Genomic DNA, 16,262 nt, shown 5'->3' with positions numbered 1-16,262 from the left:
TTTTTATTTCATTCTTTTAAGAAGAAACACGCGCGCGCGCCTTTCGATTCGATAATTCGTTGTTGCACTCTTTCCCAGGAATTGAAATAAATACAAAAATCAATAAATTAGGGTTTTTTTCACCGACAAGAAAGGGCAAAATTGTAGCAAAAGTTTAAAATTCACAATCACGGGCTTACATTTGAATCTTCTCTTTCTCTGTGCACATAAGTCAAATCTGCTACCGACTGTGATGCTTGACATGTTTTTAATTAATCAACATTTGCAAGGATGAAACGAAACAAAAGCCTAAAAAAAAAAAGAAGGAAGCAAGCAAGGCAAAGGAGTTAGATAGGTTTTTACCAACGCCACCCAAACTTTCTGAACTGAGTTCCAGTCCAATACATTTCGTAAACTGGGCCGAGCCCAATTTTGACAATGGGTGATCTCATTTGACCCATGACTCGTTCCACCTTCACTTGCAGCCCAATGTTTAGAGTGGAGGCCATTTGACACCTCTCTAAATTCTTCATAAGACCTCGCTTTATTGAAATTCCCTAAATATTTAATAATATATTAATTTCTTTTTTTATTTTACATAAAAATTTAATTAAACACTTAAATAAATTATTTCCTTTAACAATTTTTAACACCCCCGTATTTTATAATTTATTTTTATATTTATATTTTAAATTTTTAACCTTTTATTTGGGGGTGGGGTGGGGGGTACTTTAAAGAATTAAGAATTATAAAAATATAGAAATTATGTAACAAGAAAAAAAAAACTTTAGATTTTAGGATATGTATGTGTTAATAAATAAAAATTAAAACAAATAATCTTCTTATGTTGAAATTTAACGAAACGGGGTGTCATAAAGTTTTTTTAGGGGTGTTAAAAGCTGCACTCCAATGTTTATCCATACACAATGACAATCCTAATATTCTCCGGTCTCAGTCTAACCTCTGTTTCTTTCTCCTCTTAAGACCTCTGGCATGGCAGTGATTAGGTCATCCGTCGTATCATCTCAGCAGTTTTTCCATTCCACTGCCACAACTGCAAATATATAGGCATATACCTCAGCATGATCTGATCCCTTCTATCACATGCTTCCACTCCATACCCAACAGTTTTATTTTGTTTGCTATCATAAGGTGGGATTCTCCGCTCCAATTCAAACTGCAATCAACCCAAACTCTTCCACGTGAAAACTCATAAGCTGTGCTTGATTTGATTCGTCCACTCACAGAAAGTTATAGTTTTGCAGCCTCCAAGTCCAAGGTATTTGGTCAGCATTCTATCATTCACAGACAACCACACAGGCTGGCCTAGGCCAACAAGGAAACACTAACATCTCCCTAACCGCTGTCATAAGCCAAGCCCTGACAACACAATCTCAAGTCATCAAGGCTGATTATCAGTCAGATCCCTCATATATATGCTGGGCTCAACTCAACACTAAGCAACAGTCAACAACAATGTGCTTCTACTTCCGAGCCAACCGGACATATCTATCATTTGTAATCATAAAAAAAAGTTATCATATTTCCCCAAGCACCCCCCATCACACAAATACATGACTATATCGGTGCTGCAGATTCATAGCTTTTATTAGTCCTGATATTTTTCCATTTGATATAAAGCTAAACTGACCTCATTACTCCAACAACTGCCTGCCATAATCTCCTGTATAAATTTGAATCATATAAGGGTTCTCCTTGGTAAAATTCAACAACACAACCGAGTTCATTGTAAATATGAGAGCCCTGTCACTAGGCATTCTATCCACCGAAACCTAACCTTAACACACTATAACTGATTCCCATGGATTGGACAATATGGTTCCAAAGCATCACTCAACAATTCAGACACAAATAACCATTACCAATACATTTCTTGGATTCTAGCATTTAAATCCCATCATTATTTATTTAATAAATAAAAGCAATTCTTCATCCAAAAGCCAAATTCAAATCCTACAGTTCTCCTCCTCCTTTATGCAATACAGAAAGTAAAAGTCCATACAACATGTAGATACAAATTTAACATTCCTACTCGCGTTAAATGATACACAGAACTCAATACTTATGGCAAATCCAAAGGTGAATTCACCATAACCCAACACAGTCTAACTTACAAGTTAAAGATGTGTAGCAAGCAAATCACTCCTCTGATTTCCTACTTCTATTCTTGTTGCCGTATATCAAACCCGTTTCCTGCAAACAAGTTCGAAAATCACTAATCAATAAAAAATACAAGCGAACGACGAAGAAAGCAAAAATTATACGAAATAAACATTACCTGTGGATCAGGAATCGGTTTTCGTTTTTCCACGTACCGATTTGGATCAAGAGCTGCAAGGGCTGCTCTTTCCTGCGATTCAGAGATTCTCGTCGCATGAAAAACTTAAAATTGATAACAATCAAATAGTAAGTGAATAAAAGATTGAACCTCTTGTTCTCGCTTGAGGTCCTGAGAGGGCTTGACCCAGAGGTAATAGGCCAGGGTTCCGGCGACCACCCACGAAGCCAAATTGGCTCCGCCTCTCACACCTCCCATCGAATTCCCAACAAATGACCTCAAATTCCCGATTGTTCTTCTCCAGCTGCTCGCCATTAGATTCGTTGCGATTCAATTTTGTAGCCTTTATGGGAAGTTGTAAGTTTTTCCTCCTTTTTTTTTTTTTTTCAAAAAATTTCAATAACGCTTTAGGGTTTCGTTACCAAATCACAATTTGATTCACTCGCGGCTTTGCCGTTTCAGTCTCAGAACATGGAAGAATTCAGGAAACAGGCTTTCGGCTTTTGCCCCCAACCCCAATTGAAATCGGATTTTGTTCGGAATGATGCGTGGCGCGATACTAGTGACACAATACACGAATGTAAGATTTTAAGGGCGCTAGTGGGTGGGCTACGAGCCCAGCCCAGCCCAGTGATAGTCTCAAAACACACTTATTAGCTTAGGTTCGGGGTGGGGTGCGACTTTTGTTAGCGGCCTCCTACTAATTTACCTCTTAAAATCCCGCCTTGATAATTATGATAGATATTAATAATAATAACAGACAAATAAATTTCTAATCTGATTGAGTGCGGAAATGATTTCAGAATCTAATAACTTTTTTCGAAGAAGACACATCTTTATAACGCATTTTAACTCGGTGCAATTAGTTAATCATAAGAACTACAAGCATACAAAGGTGTGGCTTCTCTGATTCGCACCATTTAAGAGGAGAGGATGACCAATCAAACATCCCCGAGGATTCAGATGGCCAATAGTATAAGTCTTGTGATTTTCATTACCAAAGGCAAAAGATCCGTAGCAAAACCCCACTATTCGGAAACCAACATCGAACACGTTACCTCTACGAGGATTTTCTAGGCTGCAATTGAGAGACACGAGTTTCTTAAAGAGTTAAAAAGGCTCATATTAAAACAAAAAACAAAAAAAATACAAATGCTTTGAGCTACAATCAGTCAGTTGACTAATATGATAGACGCAAGAACTCAGAGAAATCTTGTTCGTGGGAGAGTGAACAGTGTGAAGGGATATTCGCAAGTTTTTATTAAACATAGCGTTTAGGGAAAATAATAATAATAATAATAATAAATAAATAAAAAGATTTGATGAAGATGCACAGCAAAAAAGAGAAGTTGAGAAAAGAGACGATGAGACTTACGTTAAATAGTTGCCAATAGCAATCATTTGATGTGCTCAGCTTCATTATTTAACTGTGTTTGTTTCGCATAGGGGTTTCAATATGGCCTTAGACATTGTAGAGAAAGAAAGAGAAGGCAGCGATAAACTTAACACATTCTTTGTTCAGTATCCAATATCCATTCAAGCATGAGAACAAGAAGGAAGTTAAAATGTTTAATATTGCTCTCACAAACTACAGTACCAGAACATCAACAGACCAGTTTGTGATTTTGATAGAGATAAAAGATAATTACTTACATGCCTTGGTATAATCCAAATCGAAATCAAATCTTAAGGAGGACACAATCTTGTATACAGATGAGCCAAAGGGAAAACACCCCACCTCCCCACCCCCCCCCCCCCAAAAAAAAACAAAAGGTTGAACATGGAACCGGTCAGAGAGTCTGGTCCCCACCTACAAACACATGAGAGCAGCTACTAACAAGACCAATAAACGCCTCTCAAAGAAACATAAACAAGAACAATAAACAGAAAGGACAGATAAAAATTTCACATGTAGGACAGGACTCTGCAACAAAGGCCTGCGGGGCCAAAATTATTCTGATTCAGAGCCCTTTCTGCTTTCAGGTGACCGATACAGCTAGCCACGTTGTGATTCCCACCCTCACTTGACATTACAGCTATAGGCCATGGTAGAAAAGAAATTTCACATTGGCGCCAACAGCTTTCATTTTCCCTTTTTGCTTGCTTACTTGCCTACTTAATGCCTATCCTCATCTTAAATTTTATTTTCCAGTTCATTTTACCAGGTGGGTGCACCTCATCATCTATGATGCGGCTTTGCATATGTCTTTGCTGGACCTGTTGTATTTCATGTGACTCTTGACGAGCTGACCAGCTGCAATGGCAGCCATCAGAGAGAGCTCCCCTGCCAGAACCGAACCGGCAACAATTGTAGCCAAGAGCCTTGAGTTTGATCCCGGTGATTCTTTGCTTGCACCCTTCACGCCAAGTAAATTCAGACATGCAGACTGAGAAGCAAGTTGAGTTCCACCTCCGACAGTACCCACCTGATGATAATAACTGAAATTAAGTACTTAAAAATAAAAGGGTATTGTTAAACTTAATGCCCAATTACCTCTATGGATGGCATAGTGACCGAAATATGTAGATCCTTCCCATCATTTATGGCTTCCATCATTGTAATGCAGTGAGAACTCTCAACATTTTGCGCTGGATCCTGGCCGGTTGCTATGAAGATAGCAGAAACAATGTTGGCAGCATGAGCATTGAATCCACCAAGGGCACCAGCAACAGCAGACCCAGCAAGGTTCTTGAGTGTGTTGAGCTCTACCAGTGTAGCCACATTAGTTTTCAACACCTTCGTCACTACCTCTTCCTTGATTGTTGCCTCGCAAACAACTGATTTACCACGCCCTTCAATCCAATTAACTGCAGCAGGTTTCTTGTCCGAACAAAAGTTTCCTGGCAATTTAAATTTATGTGTAAATATCTTGAAATCAAACAAATATTGCCATCATAATGAAGCTTCACCCAAAAATAATTTCTCATACAAAGAAATCAAGAATGGAAAGAAATAAGGGAACATGACCAGCACACGATAAAATGGAGAGAGAAGGGAAAATAACTTAAAAATGGTGAGATATGTCAACATTATACATAGTACACAGGTGTGTCCGAGTAATATCAAATTAAGAAAATGGTACGATTAATAATATTGAAGTATTCACAGTTGGAATAAATATCAATTAAAAAATATGGCTTTTCTACAAAAATGCTCCAGAGTTAAAATGTAAACTATATATAACGATATTTTTGAAAAAAAAAAAGATTACATTTTTTTTTTCTAAATGACGCAGATTCGTCCAGATGAAATGTGCAGTTGACCAAGCAAACTCTGAGTCTATAGTGATAGTAATGTTGAAGAATAAATACACCCAAATATGGACAGCAATCTATTTCTGAAAATTCAAAAACATTATTTGCAAGATATGATAGTCGTTAAAATAATATCAAGATGTCAAAAACATCAAAAGAGATGATCTAAAAACTAATAAACATATCATTTCTGAGAGAAACAATGACATATTTCTACAGATATTAATAGAGTGGGACAGAAACCATGAGATGATTACCAAAGAAAATTCTATGACATGCAAGAGGAAACTAGCAGACAAAGCCAAATTTCATTAGTAACTGAAAGTAAAATATAACTACAACTTTTAAGGTAAATGACAAGACACATACCAGATATTCCAATGACATCCATGTCTGGGAAATCATTTTGAAGGAAATCAAGAACATTCTGAACTCCTTTGGACACCATGTTCATTCCCATTGCATCACCAGTGGTACAGCAAAATCTGATGTAAAGATTCTTACCTGCAATAGAGCACTGAATATGTTGCAGCCTCGCAAATCTACTCGACCTGCAACCAACAAACAAACACATGTCACCATCTTTTACTTTTAATGACAATAATAACCTGAAAATTTAAGTTTCCCAAAATTAGTTTCTTTTATTTTTCATGTTCAATAAAAATCTTAAAGTTAGAAAGACTAAAAAGCTTACTAATATAGAAATCCAAACGGACAGTCACAGCCTAAAACACCTATATCATAATAATAATTCAAAATAGTATTATATATATATATATATATATATTAATATGAAAAGAAATAAAATTTTTTTAAAAAAAACAACTTGAATGAATGACCTGTTAAAAACGACGGCCAAAGTTTCGAAATTGTTGGGATCCTCCAAGAAGAACTTCAATTCAGAAGCTCTCATCGCAGAAGCGAATCTAACAATAGGGGCCCTGGTCATCCCATCTCTCAACAACATACTGGCGGCTCCACCGGAGGCATAGATTGCTTTACACCCTCTATTTGTGCTCGCCACCAAACACCCTTCGGTGGTCGCCATGGGAACCGAGTATTCAAACCCATCAAGCAACAACGGCCCGGCAATTCCCACCGGAATCTGCACGTAACCGACCGGCATTTCACAACACTGTCCTAAAATCGAGTCGTAATCGAATCCATCCAACGGCAGTCCCTGCAGCGACCTCCCGGTCATTTTCTGCAATGCCTCGCGGCGAATGGCAGCCGCTCGTCTGCAATCACCGAGCTTGGATTCGAGCGCGTAAGACGGAATCGAACCGTCGATAACGGATTGAACAACGTCCTCGTCTTGGGCGGAGGACAGAGTTGTAATAGAAATGGGAGCGGGAGGACGGGAAATGATATCGCTGTCGTCTTCTTCGAGATCCCATGCCTCGGGGGTGGCGCGTGAGATGAACGACTGGACGAAGTCAATGCCGAAGAAGCCGAGGAGGTAGATGAAGGAAGCAATGAGCGAGACAATGGCGGCGATTTCGGAAAGAGTGACCACGTGGAGGGGAGTTGAGTTACGGATCTTCTCACGCCAACGGTGTAGCAGGTAATACGCAACGGAAAAGAACAGCGTGAAGAATATGGCGTTAGTTAGGTATAACGGAAGCGGCAACGCGTCTGATGCTTTTGGCGTCGGCGAAGTTGGTCGCTTCTCTTTGTTCACTTCGTCGTCAACTTTCAGAGGCCGCCGGCGGACGTCCATTTTTCAGATTTCCCGGCTGCAGTCTCAATTATAGCTATTATTATTAGAAATAGAATTTTCTTTCCTTCTCTGTCTGTTTTTTTTTTTTTTTTAGGAAAAAAATGGATGAAAATTTAAAAATTATAATAATTGAGTTATTGTTTGGAGGGATTTGTTTGTTGCTGTGAGCTAAAAAACTGTGGACGCAGAGAAGTCCGTTTTATAGGGGAAGCGCGCGAGTGCTGCGGCCACACGTGCGAACCCCCTTTCACACGATTCACTAAGACAGTGTTTGGCCGGTCTCGGACTCCGATTTGAGTTAATGAAGTCGTTAACGCTCAACAACAATTAATAATAGTGAGGCATTTCTTAGAAATAATATTCATTTTCTTGTTTGGTCCACGAGTCATGTAAATCCACTGGAATGGCAATTTATTATTCTTGTTTTGTCTCCGTTTTATAAATAATCTACCTAAAATAAAAGTTAGTTACGAGTTGAGTCAAAATTAAGATTTATAATTTTTGCATCGTTCTTTTAACGTAGATGTTAATATTTATTTTATATGTACAGCTGTTTAATAATTATACACCACTAATTAGTATATACATCGTTGTATATGGTCAAAAAGATTTGTCGTAGTTTCGTGGGGGGAAAAAAAAAAGTAAATATATTATATAAATTAGAAATCGTGTGCGTCAAACTTAATTATCAAGTTATATGGGTGGGTATGTAAGTTGTAAATTGATGAACTTGCGTTTAGGAATTTTCTAAGTGGATGTGTCACTCGTTTATGTTGTGGGGCCACAACGAACATGTTTTACACCTTTTGGATTTTTCTGGTTTCTTCGTCTGCATTTAGACACAGACACCTCTTGGTGGCAGGCACGTGAGTTACAGGTAAGCAACTGTGGCTTATTTGGACTCTTTGTTTCTCAATTTTGGTAGCACAACTCAATTATTCCATTTGAGTTTTTCTCTTCTTTCTCTTTTGTTCTCTCTCGCTCTTTCTCTTTCTCTTTCTCGTTTAACTCCAAATAAAGTATAAATAGATTAGATTGACATACATTATCATATTATTAAAACGCTATGTAATTCAATATTTGTTTGACCAAAAATAAATTTTTATCATTATATAGTATTATTACATCATTCGTATATCAAATAACTCGATATCTATCTCGATTAAGATACAAAATTTTATAAAGCTAATCCTGCTTTACCCAAATTAGATTTATGAATTAACCATGGTCATTGATTTGTTTTGCGATCGATGTAGGTAAATGAATCTGGCTTTTGCTCTATAAGGTTTTATATTTATTTAATATTAATATCTAAAATTTACATTTTATTGAAGACCTGTAGTAATTAGATAAATATTTTGCCTTGTTATGGTATTCCATTAATCTAGAGTGGATATTGTACCAAAATTAGCCAAGATTTGATGTCAAATAGCACGACAGCAAAGAATAAAGAATGAAAGTAATCTTTTATGAGTGGAACTATTATGACCCTACAATTTTCTTTTTAATTTCTTTTTCTGTCAAAACCTACTTTAATTTTCAAAATATCCCTTTTCTTTTAATTTTCAGTTTTTTCCTGATTAAAAAAATAGTTTCTTTTACTCAAATCTAATTACAGTTGATTTTTTTTTAAAAAAAATAAATTATATTTTTTTCATTTTACAAAATTTTGAGTTATTAAACCATACATACTTAACAGGAAAAGAAAAGTTTAGAATGTAAAGTGTTTGTGGGGAAATAAAAATATTTGGTGTAGTTGTACGGGTGTAGAGAGTTAAAGAGAGAAATATAAGGGCCTAATTAGATATATTTTTTCATTTAATGTTATTGTAATACGAGAGGGATTTTATAAGGATTACGGAGAGATATTAATAGTTCAACTCATACTTTATTTACACTAGTGATATGTAATTAAGTTAAGGGTAGCGATATTTCCACCGCACTATATATATATAATAACCCCAAATTAAAATACATATAGTTAACTAAATTTACCTTATTTTTTTAATTTTTTCATTTATTCACATCGTGATTTCTCAGTTCATGAAAAAGAAATATTCATTAAGAGATAAAAACTCACAAAAAAAAAAGGAAAAAAGAAAAGCATAGTATGCAAGAAAGCTTCTCAAGTATTAACTAATATTCATGAGGATAGAATGTCATGCAACTAATGCAACACGAGAAATCATATCAATAATTTAGTCAGCAAGATATGCAAAGAAAGTCGAAAAAAAAAATGGTAGATTTGCAGCAAAATCGAATGGGAGAAATTGACTTTAGGAATAAGATTGGGTCTTTAGACGTTTAAACTCTTTAATGGAGTTGGAAACTTGAAATTATTAGGCCCGCAATAGTGTTCTTTGTATGGGTCACCATACATTGTTATCAACTACCAGCCATAACTTTCAATTTTCTTTAGGTTTCAAATGTCACATGTAATTGATTTTATGGATAAATAGATGCATGCCATTGGTGGATGACAATTTATTATGGCCTAAAATTATAAAAAAAAAAAAAAAAAAGAATGAAGCAGACGAGCAGTTGTTTGAGGATAAAATTGTAAATGCAACCAAAAGTGGCGAGTTATTATCATCACCCTTAAGTTAATTGTTGGAGTAATGTTATTGGCACCCCTCAATAATCCTATTAAGACCATTCTTCTCATTATATCTCTTAAATAATTTAGTAATGATAGATATCTTAATTTTTTTTTTATCTCAAACGATGTGTCATTTATTTAGTGATTAGTGATTTTTTACAAAATTCAAGTGAATTAATTATATTATCTCACCAACCAATTGATAAATACTACATCATTTAGAATAATTTATAGAATAAAAAATTTGATATGTGTAGCATTACTTTACATAATTTCGGAAGTTAATATTTGTTCTTAAAACACCTACTCTATTTTCCTAATTAAACAGTAGTAGAGGCTGCTTTTGAATTCATAAAAGAAAAGAGATGAGGTTTTGATAAACAAAATAACAAATAGACACTCGAATGGGAATGGGAACGATTGTTAACAAAATAAAAACTCCATTAACATAGTAGCTCAGAATACTTACAGTGAGGCAGTGGTAAAAAAATATATATGTATATATATATATTGAAATGGAGAAAGCGGATGAAATTTGTATGATGATTAATGGTAATAATTTCTCATTGAGATTTCCCTATTGTTCATTGCTTGACTAGAAAAACTCTTGTGATTGCAGTTATCAGTAGCTGCGTCGATGGTGTACTAAACACTAACTGAGAAATTCGAAGCACGTGAGGATATTTTTGCGAGAACAGGCATTTTGTTCACCATACTCAGCAAATAAATTCAAGCATCGAAAATAAAAAAAAAAAAATTGGAAATTAAATTGTAGATAAATCAATTCCTTCTCGCAGAATTTTTTTCCTCCGTTATGTACAAGTGGTGACAAGAGTTGGTAATACAAAGAAACTCATTTACTGATAAGGTCGGTGTAAATAGTTTGTGACCGTACGTGAGTTTACGCAGAAATGGGGTTTTGAGAGGATTAATGAGGGTGCCAATAGCTCCACTCTAGTTGTTCCCTAGTTGGAAGATTAGAGGAAAAAAGATAATTAATTAGAGACCCTATATAAACAAATGCTTATATAGCAATTAGGAGGGGCATCATATAAAGGAGAAACAATTATGAGATAAATCAACAAATAATTAAGCAAGTCTGCCTATATAAGTCTTCACAACAAAAAAAAAAAAAAGTATGCTTACATAACTACTTGTAAACTAATAACTAAATTAATAAATTGCATCGAGATTTCGGAGTTCAGTCAACAGATTTCATTAATCATATTCAACCTAATTGTGGTTGGGATACTTTTTACAATAACCAAAAAACAAAAAACCATATTGGCTCCTCATGACATAGGGTCCGTTTGTGAGTGTTTTTGGGAAGCTTAAAAGTGATTTAAAAAATTTAAAAAGTAATTTTAGTGTTTGGTAAAAAAAAAAAAAAGAAGATTAAAAATCACTTTTGTCAAAATCAGCCCATCTTACAGCTGATTTTGAAAAATAAGGAAGGAGTAGCTTTTAGATTCTGATTTTAAGAATTAATTTTATTCTTTAATACAATTCCATAAACATCCTTAAAATTCATACCTAAACCCGAAATTATCCTTATTCAAATTAGAAACAAAATCAATATTTTAATATATTTTTATTATAATTCATCAATCTAAATTTATTAATATCAATTTGTTGGTTGAATTATTATTAAATTTGTTTTACTGTATTATAAATTTTATTATCAATTGTTTTAAGATAAAAAATAAAAAAAATAAAATATTATAAATTTTATTTTTAGTAAAAATTATTATAATACACAATTAAAATTATTATATGTACATGTTTTTATATGTATAAATAAAATTTATCCTACATTATGTACATTTTATTCATTTATTTTCTCTCAACAATTTAACAGTAAAATTTACCAAATGTCTATAACTGCTTTCAAAATTCATATTACTTCTTAAAACAAATTTTACCAAACACATAATTGATTCTCTACACAACTGATTATTTCTACAGCACAACTAACAACAATTATTTTAAAAGGTACAACATTCCCAAATTGGCTCATAATTTGTTTGTCTAGTTCCTTATAGCATAAAATTGAAACTATACTGCTGAAACTTGACTCACACACTTGTTGGAGGTTATATATATCAAATGCCCAATTAAATATAGCTAAGTTGTTAAAATTGATCTGCATTATGAATAATGTATTTTCGCATTAAAAACTGACTCTATCAAACTATACAATTTAACAGTATGTCAGCATATAAAAAAAAAAAATAAAGGGAGAGAGAGATAGAGAAAGAGAAAGAGAAGGACTATACAACATAACGTATCCCACCAAAGAACACTTAAAAGAACTCTTTAGAAAGTGGCAAAAACAAGAAGAAAATTTCATTCTACAATTTATCTATATAGGCATAGCTCGCAGATGGCTAACATTTGTCCCTCAAAATGGGCGAAATTTGTTTCCAAAACGTAGAACCAAATCTTCCACCGAGTCCTAAAAAAAAAAAAAAAGGGTACAAACTTACTCGATCACTTGAATTTTGTGTGGAAAGTTGAGTGATCTCTACCACTCAACTAGTTGGTGATTCTCCTTCATGCTATAATTAATCCTTTGATTACGTGCATAATAACCGAACAAAAAAAGGTGTACAATTAAACAAAACATTGTTAGTTAATTCATGCTGAATTTTGGACATTATAAAGCATTAAAGTAGTACCATCTGGTTATCTTCTTCATGGATATATAAAGAAATTAATAATTTTCTATTGATGTGATGATGATGATGATGATAATGATGATGATGATATGCGTATGTGTGATTAAATACAAGAAATGACGGGGCTTGTATATTGAATGCATATAAGTTTTCCTAGGATCATCTTTATTTGCAGAAAACACTTGCAATAGCTTTGACTTTTATTGAAATGATTGGTTGGTGTGAATCTTCACAAATGTTATCGATTTGACACCCGATATGCAATGGCTTGTGAAGCCGCTCAGACTCTGCAAAGCAATGGTCTGATACAATTCTCTTTATTGATATAGGTCTGTTACAATTCTAAGGTCGAAAGTCAAGAGTCAAAACGATGTTGCTGCAAATTAAATAACAATTCTAAGGTCAAAATTCGAGTCAAAATGATGTTGAAGCAAATTAAATTATATATATATATATAGAGTGCCTGTTTGCATACTCATGGCTGATGATCTATTAAATATATATTCATATTGGCTTGTTAGTTGCGCATACAAGCACATAATTTCAAATACACTTTATGTTGCATGAATTCCATGCCGACCACGTACGTCGATCGACTTGATGCGCCTGGAAACCCATACTGACTCCTCACTTCTTGGCTGCCATTCTTCCCATTAAAGTAGATCCCATATTAATGTTAGGGATTCTAACATTTGAATTTCAATTGATATGATATTCAACAATTAAATGGTAGAATATTAGTTTTATAAATTAGAAAATTTATTATGTCATAAACAAATGACACATCATATTAAGAGTCGATTATTGAAATCTTTATCATTATTGCTAAATCACTTGCTCAACAAATTATCTCAATGTGGTCGTGTTCGTCATTATCTGATCTCAAAGCTTATGAGGTTTTAATATTGATTGTTTATCAACATAAGAAAATGAAGCCTTAATTTTCTGCCTGCAAGCCCGCTCACTCGATGCAGTCAATTAATTAATTATTTATTATTCATTATATCATTATTAAAAATATATGCAGAAGTATATAGAATAATTTTTTTATTCAGAATTCTTTGACTATATTGAAGTCGAGAGTAAATAAAAAAATTTATATATTTTAATATAATATATTTTATCTTATAGTACATTGAAATATGTATATTTTTTTTTATATCTTTCAGTTTATCCATAACTTTTAATAGGGTAAGAAATGCTCAATTGGAAACATTCTCGAAAATGGATAAACTTTCTCGAAGTATATATACTGTAATCAACAAGCGGAGTTTGTAATTAACTTATGTTATTAATGTATTGTATAACTATTCTCACAATACAATTACTCTCATGTGTAAATGAAAGTATCTTTTTAAAATATGAATTCATTATATATCCTATATAGTTTATTATTTAATTAAAATAAAATAATAATAAAAATACTGATGTACTATATAATATATATAATGAACCTGTATTTTAAAAAATATGAATATCTACACTATAAAAAAAGAAAAAGAAAAAAAAAAAGAAAGAGTGTTGTGTTGTATTCTGAAAGCTAGTAATTGTCAAAGCATACGTTCAAAATATTGTTGTCAATGTCTATTATTAATGAATTGAAAAAGAGTCACCAAAGATCATTTTCAAGAGACGGGAGCTTTTAGAAGTTCCAAATGCACGATCGAATTAATAGTAATTCGATGGAGATATTGTATGAGACACGACACGTACGCTGGGTCATGAGAATAATGAGGTGATAAAAATAGCAATAGTTGATAGGATGGTGGGCTGCCACTGTACGTAAGTGCCGCTGCATGATTTGCATGGCCATGGATGATCAGTGACTGCAGGCGTAGGCTGCTGGGCGATCAACAGTGACTTCATTAATTAGGCTGACTACTTTGTTCTTTCAAGTAGCTACGCCGGTGTGATGACATATATAACTGATAACTCGATTCTACTCCAAGTCCTAGGAAAATTTACAACCATCCATCGGTTTATTTTGATTTTTTTTTAAATATATAATTTTTTTTTCAGCGCGCCGTCTGACGTTTGCTTTTTATTGCATTTATCTACTTCCGTCTAATTTCTGTTAGTAGATTTAACGGAATGTTAATGAAATAATATTTTTATCCCTCAAAATTATAATTTAACCCAAAATAAATAAAAATTTGAGATAAATTGAATGGATTTAATTTTTTTCAAAGGTGGATGCTAGAAATTAGAGGAAAATAGTGTTTGTTACTTGTTAAATTTAGAAAATTTGTATTTATTTTTTTAAAAGAGAAAAAATAAATACAAATTTTCTAAATCTAGCAAGCAACAAACACTATTTTTCCCCAAAAAAATAAATATAAATTTTCTAAATTTAACAAGCAACAAACATTATTTTCCTCCAATTTTTAGCATCCACCTTTGAAAAAAAATTAAATCCATTCAATTTATCTCTAATTTCTATTTATTTTGGATTAAATTATAATTTTGAGGGGTAAAAAGGTCATTCCGTTAAATTCACTAATGAAAATTAAATAAAAATGGACGAATACAACAAAAAGCAAACTTCAGATGACGTGCTAAAAAAAAATATTTATGTATTTTTTTTAAAAATAAAATAAATAGGTGAACGATTATAAATTTTTCAGTGTGATGAAATATATAACTGATAACTCGTTTCTACTCTAAGTCGCATTAAATATTTAAATATAAATATGATTCTTCAATTCAAAGGGGAGAGAGGACCCACGTGAATTGTGGGATCAGGACCAAGCACGTTGAAGCCAACACGCATGGCTTGACAATTAATGTCTATTCACATGGCCGCATGAGAAATAGATTCGCGTCCTAAGTAGATAAGACAAAACGAGCAGTAGGTAGAATGATGCGCGGGCGCGGGCGCGGGCTTGGGCTTGGGCTTGGTTGGACAGCTGTTGAATTTTCAGCTTAGGCAGCTCAATGCCCACGATTAGTGTTACTCGCGCTGCGGAATATCTACTGCACGTATGTTATACACTTCAGTAGCGATATGCTCACAAAACCGAGCACAAAGGTTTGCACAAAACGGTGCGTTTTGTGCAACCTTTAAAAGACTTCTCATAATTTCATAAGACACCCACGTTACATCTCATTCTCCCTTCACTGTAACAGCTCGATTTTCATTCTAAAAGGCTCCTTTCATTGCAACAAAAACGCAGCAGCTTTGTTCTCCACACAGCAACGGCTTTGTTCTCCACACAGCAACAGCTTTGTTCTCCACACAGCAACAGCTTCGTTCTCCACACAGCAACAACTTCGTTCTCGGTTGTCCTCACTCTCTCAGGTCGGCTTTCATTCTAAAAGGCTCATTTCATTGCAACAAAAACACAGCAGTTTTGTTCTCCACACAGCAACAGCTTCGTTCTCGGTTGTCCTCACTCTCTCAGCTCGGTTTTCTCTCATTCTTGGTGGCTTCATTCTCCCTCAGTCTCTCGGCATCGATCTCCCTCAATCTCTCGATCTCAGCAGCAGTATTTTGCCCCATTTCGGGTACTTCACCTAACCTAACGTGAAACCTTAATTTTTGTCATATTTGCCGAATTTTGTGAGCCTTTGAGCAATTAGGTTCTATTTAGTTCTTGATTTGTTCTATTTAAATTTTACAGAGCATATATTGCAATTGCCGATTAATGTTGATTGTGTTGTTCAATTTATTGCTTTAATTTATAATTAATTGAAGATTAATTATTTTGCCTCATTTCGGGTACTTCACCTAGC

The 16,262-nt window shown here is 34.0% G+C and overlaps 2 protein-coding genes across 4 annotated transcripts; both read right to left on the bottom strand.

Annotated features, from left to right (window-relative positions):
* Positions 1 to 369: 369 nt before the first annotated feature.
* LOC18043142 lies at positions 370 to 2,847 on the bottom strand. 3 transcript variants are annotated; one of them, XM_024185172.1, is made up of 4 exons: positions 2,429 to 2,847; positions 2,279 to 2,350; positions 2,115 to 2,193; positions 370 to 536 (listed from the first exon to the last, which is right to left on the bottom strand). In XM_024185172.1, exons 1-3 carry the CDS (start codon positions 2,591 to 2,593, stop codon positions 2,140 to 2,142), a joined length of 291 nt encoding a protein of 96 aa, XP_024040940.1. In that variant the 5' UTR covers positions 2,594 to 2,847; the 3' UTR covers positions 370 to 536; positions 2,115 to 2,139. The 3 variants fall into 3 exon arrangements, with proteins under 3 accessions (XP_024040940.1, XP_024040939.1, XP_006435456.1); XM_024185171.1 differs by lacking the exon at positions 370 to 536 and adding an exon at positions 834 to 1,663; XM_006435393.2 differs by lacking the exon at positions 370 to 536 and having other exon boundaries at positions 1,887 to 2,193.
* Positions 2,848 to 3,775: 928 nt separating this feature from the next.
* Positions 3,776 to 7,442, bottom strand: LOC18043141 (3-hydroxy-3-methylglutaryl-coenzyme A reductase 1). Its single transcript, XM_006435391.2, has 4 exons — positions 6,373 to 7,442; positions 5,903 to 6,084; positions 4,773 to 5,119; positions 3,776 to 4,704 (listed from the first exon to the last, which is right to left on the bottom strand). The coding sequence occupies exons 1-4, from the start codon at positions 7,251 to 7,253 to the stop codon at positions 4,462 to 4,464; spliced, it is 1,653 nt and encodes a 550-aa protein (XP_006435454.1). The 5' UTR covers positions 7,254 to 7,442; the 3' UTR covers positions 3,776 to 4,461.
* Positions 7,443 to 16,262: the final 8,820 nt, after the last annotated feature.

This window comes from Citrus clementina, unplaced genomic scaffold (genome assembly GCF_000493195.1).
Source record: "Citrus clementina cultivar Clemenules unplaced genomic scaffold, Citrus_clementina_v1.0 scaffold_5, whole genome shotgun sequence".
NCBI classification, from domain to species: Eukaryota; Viridiplantae; Streptophyta; class Magnoliopsida; order Sapindales; family Rutaceae; genus Citrus; species Citrus x clementina.
This window is presented reverse-complemented; position numbering and strand designations above follow the sequence as displayed.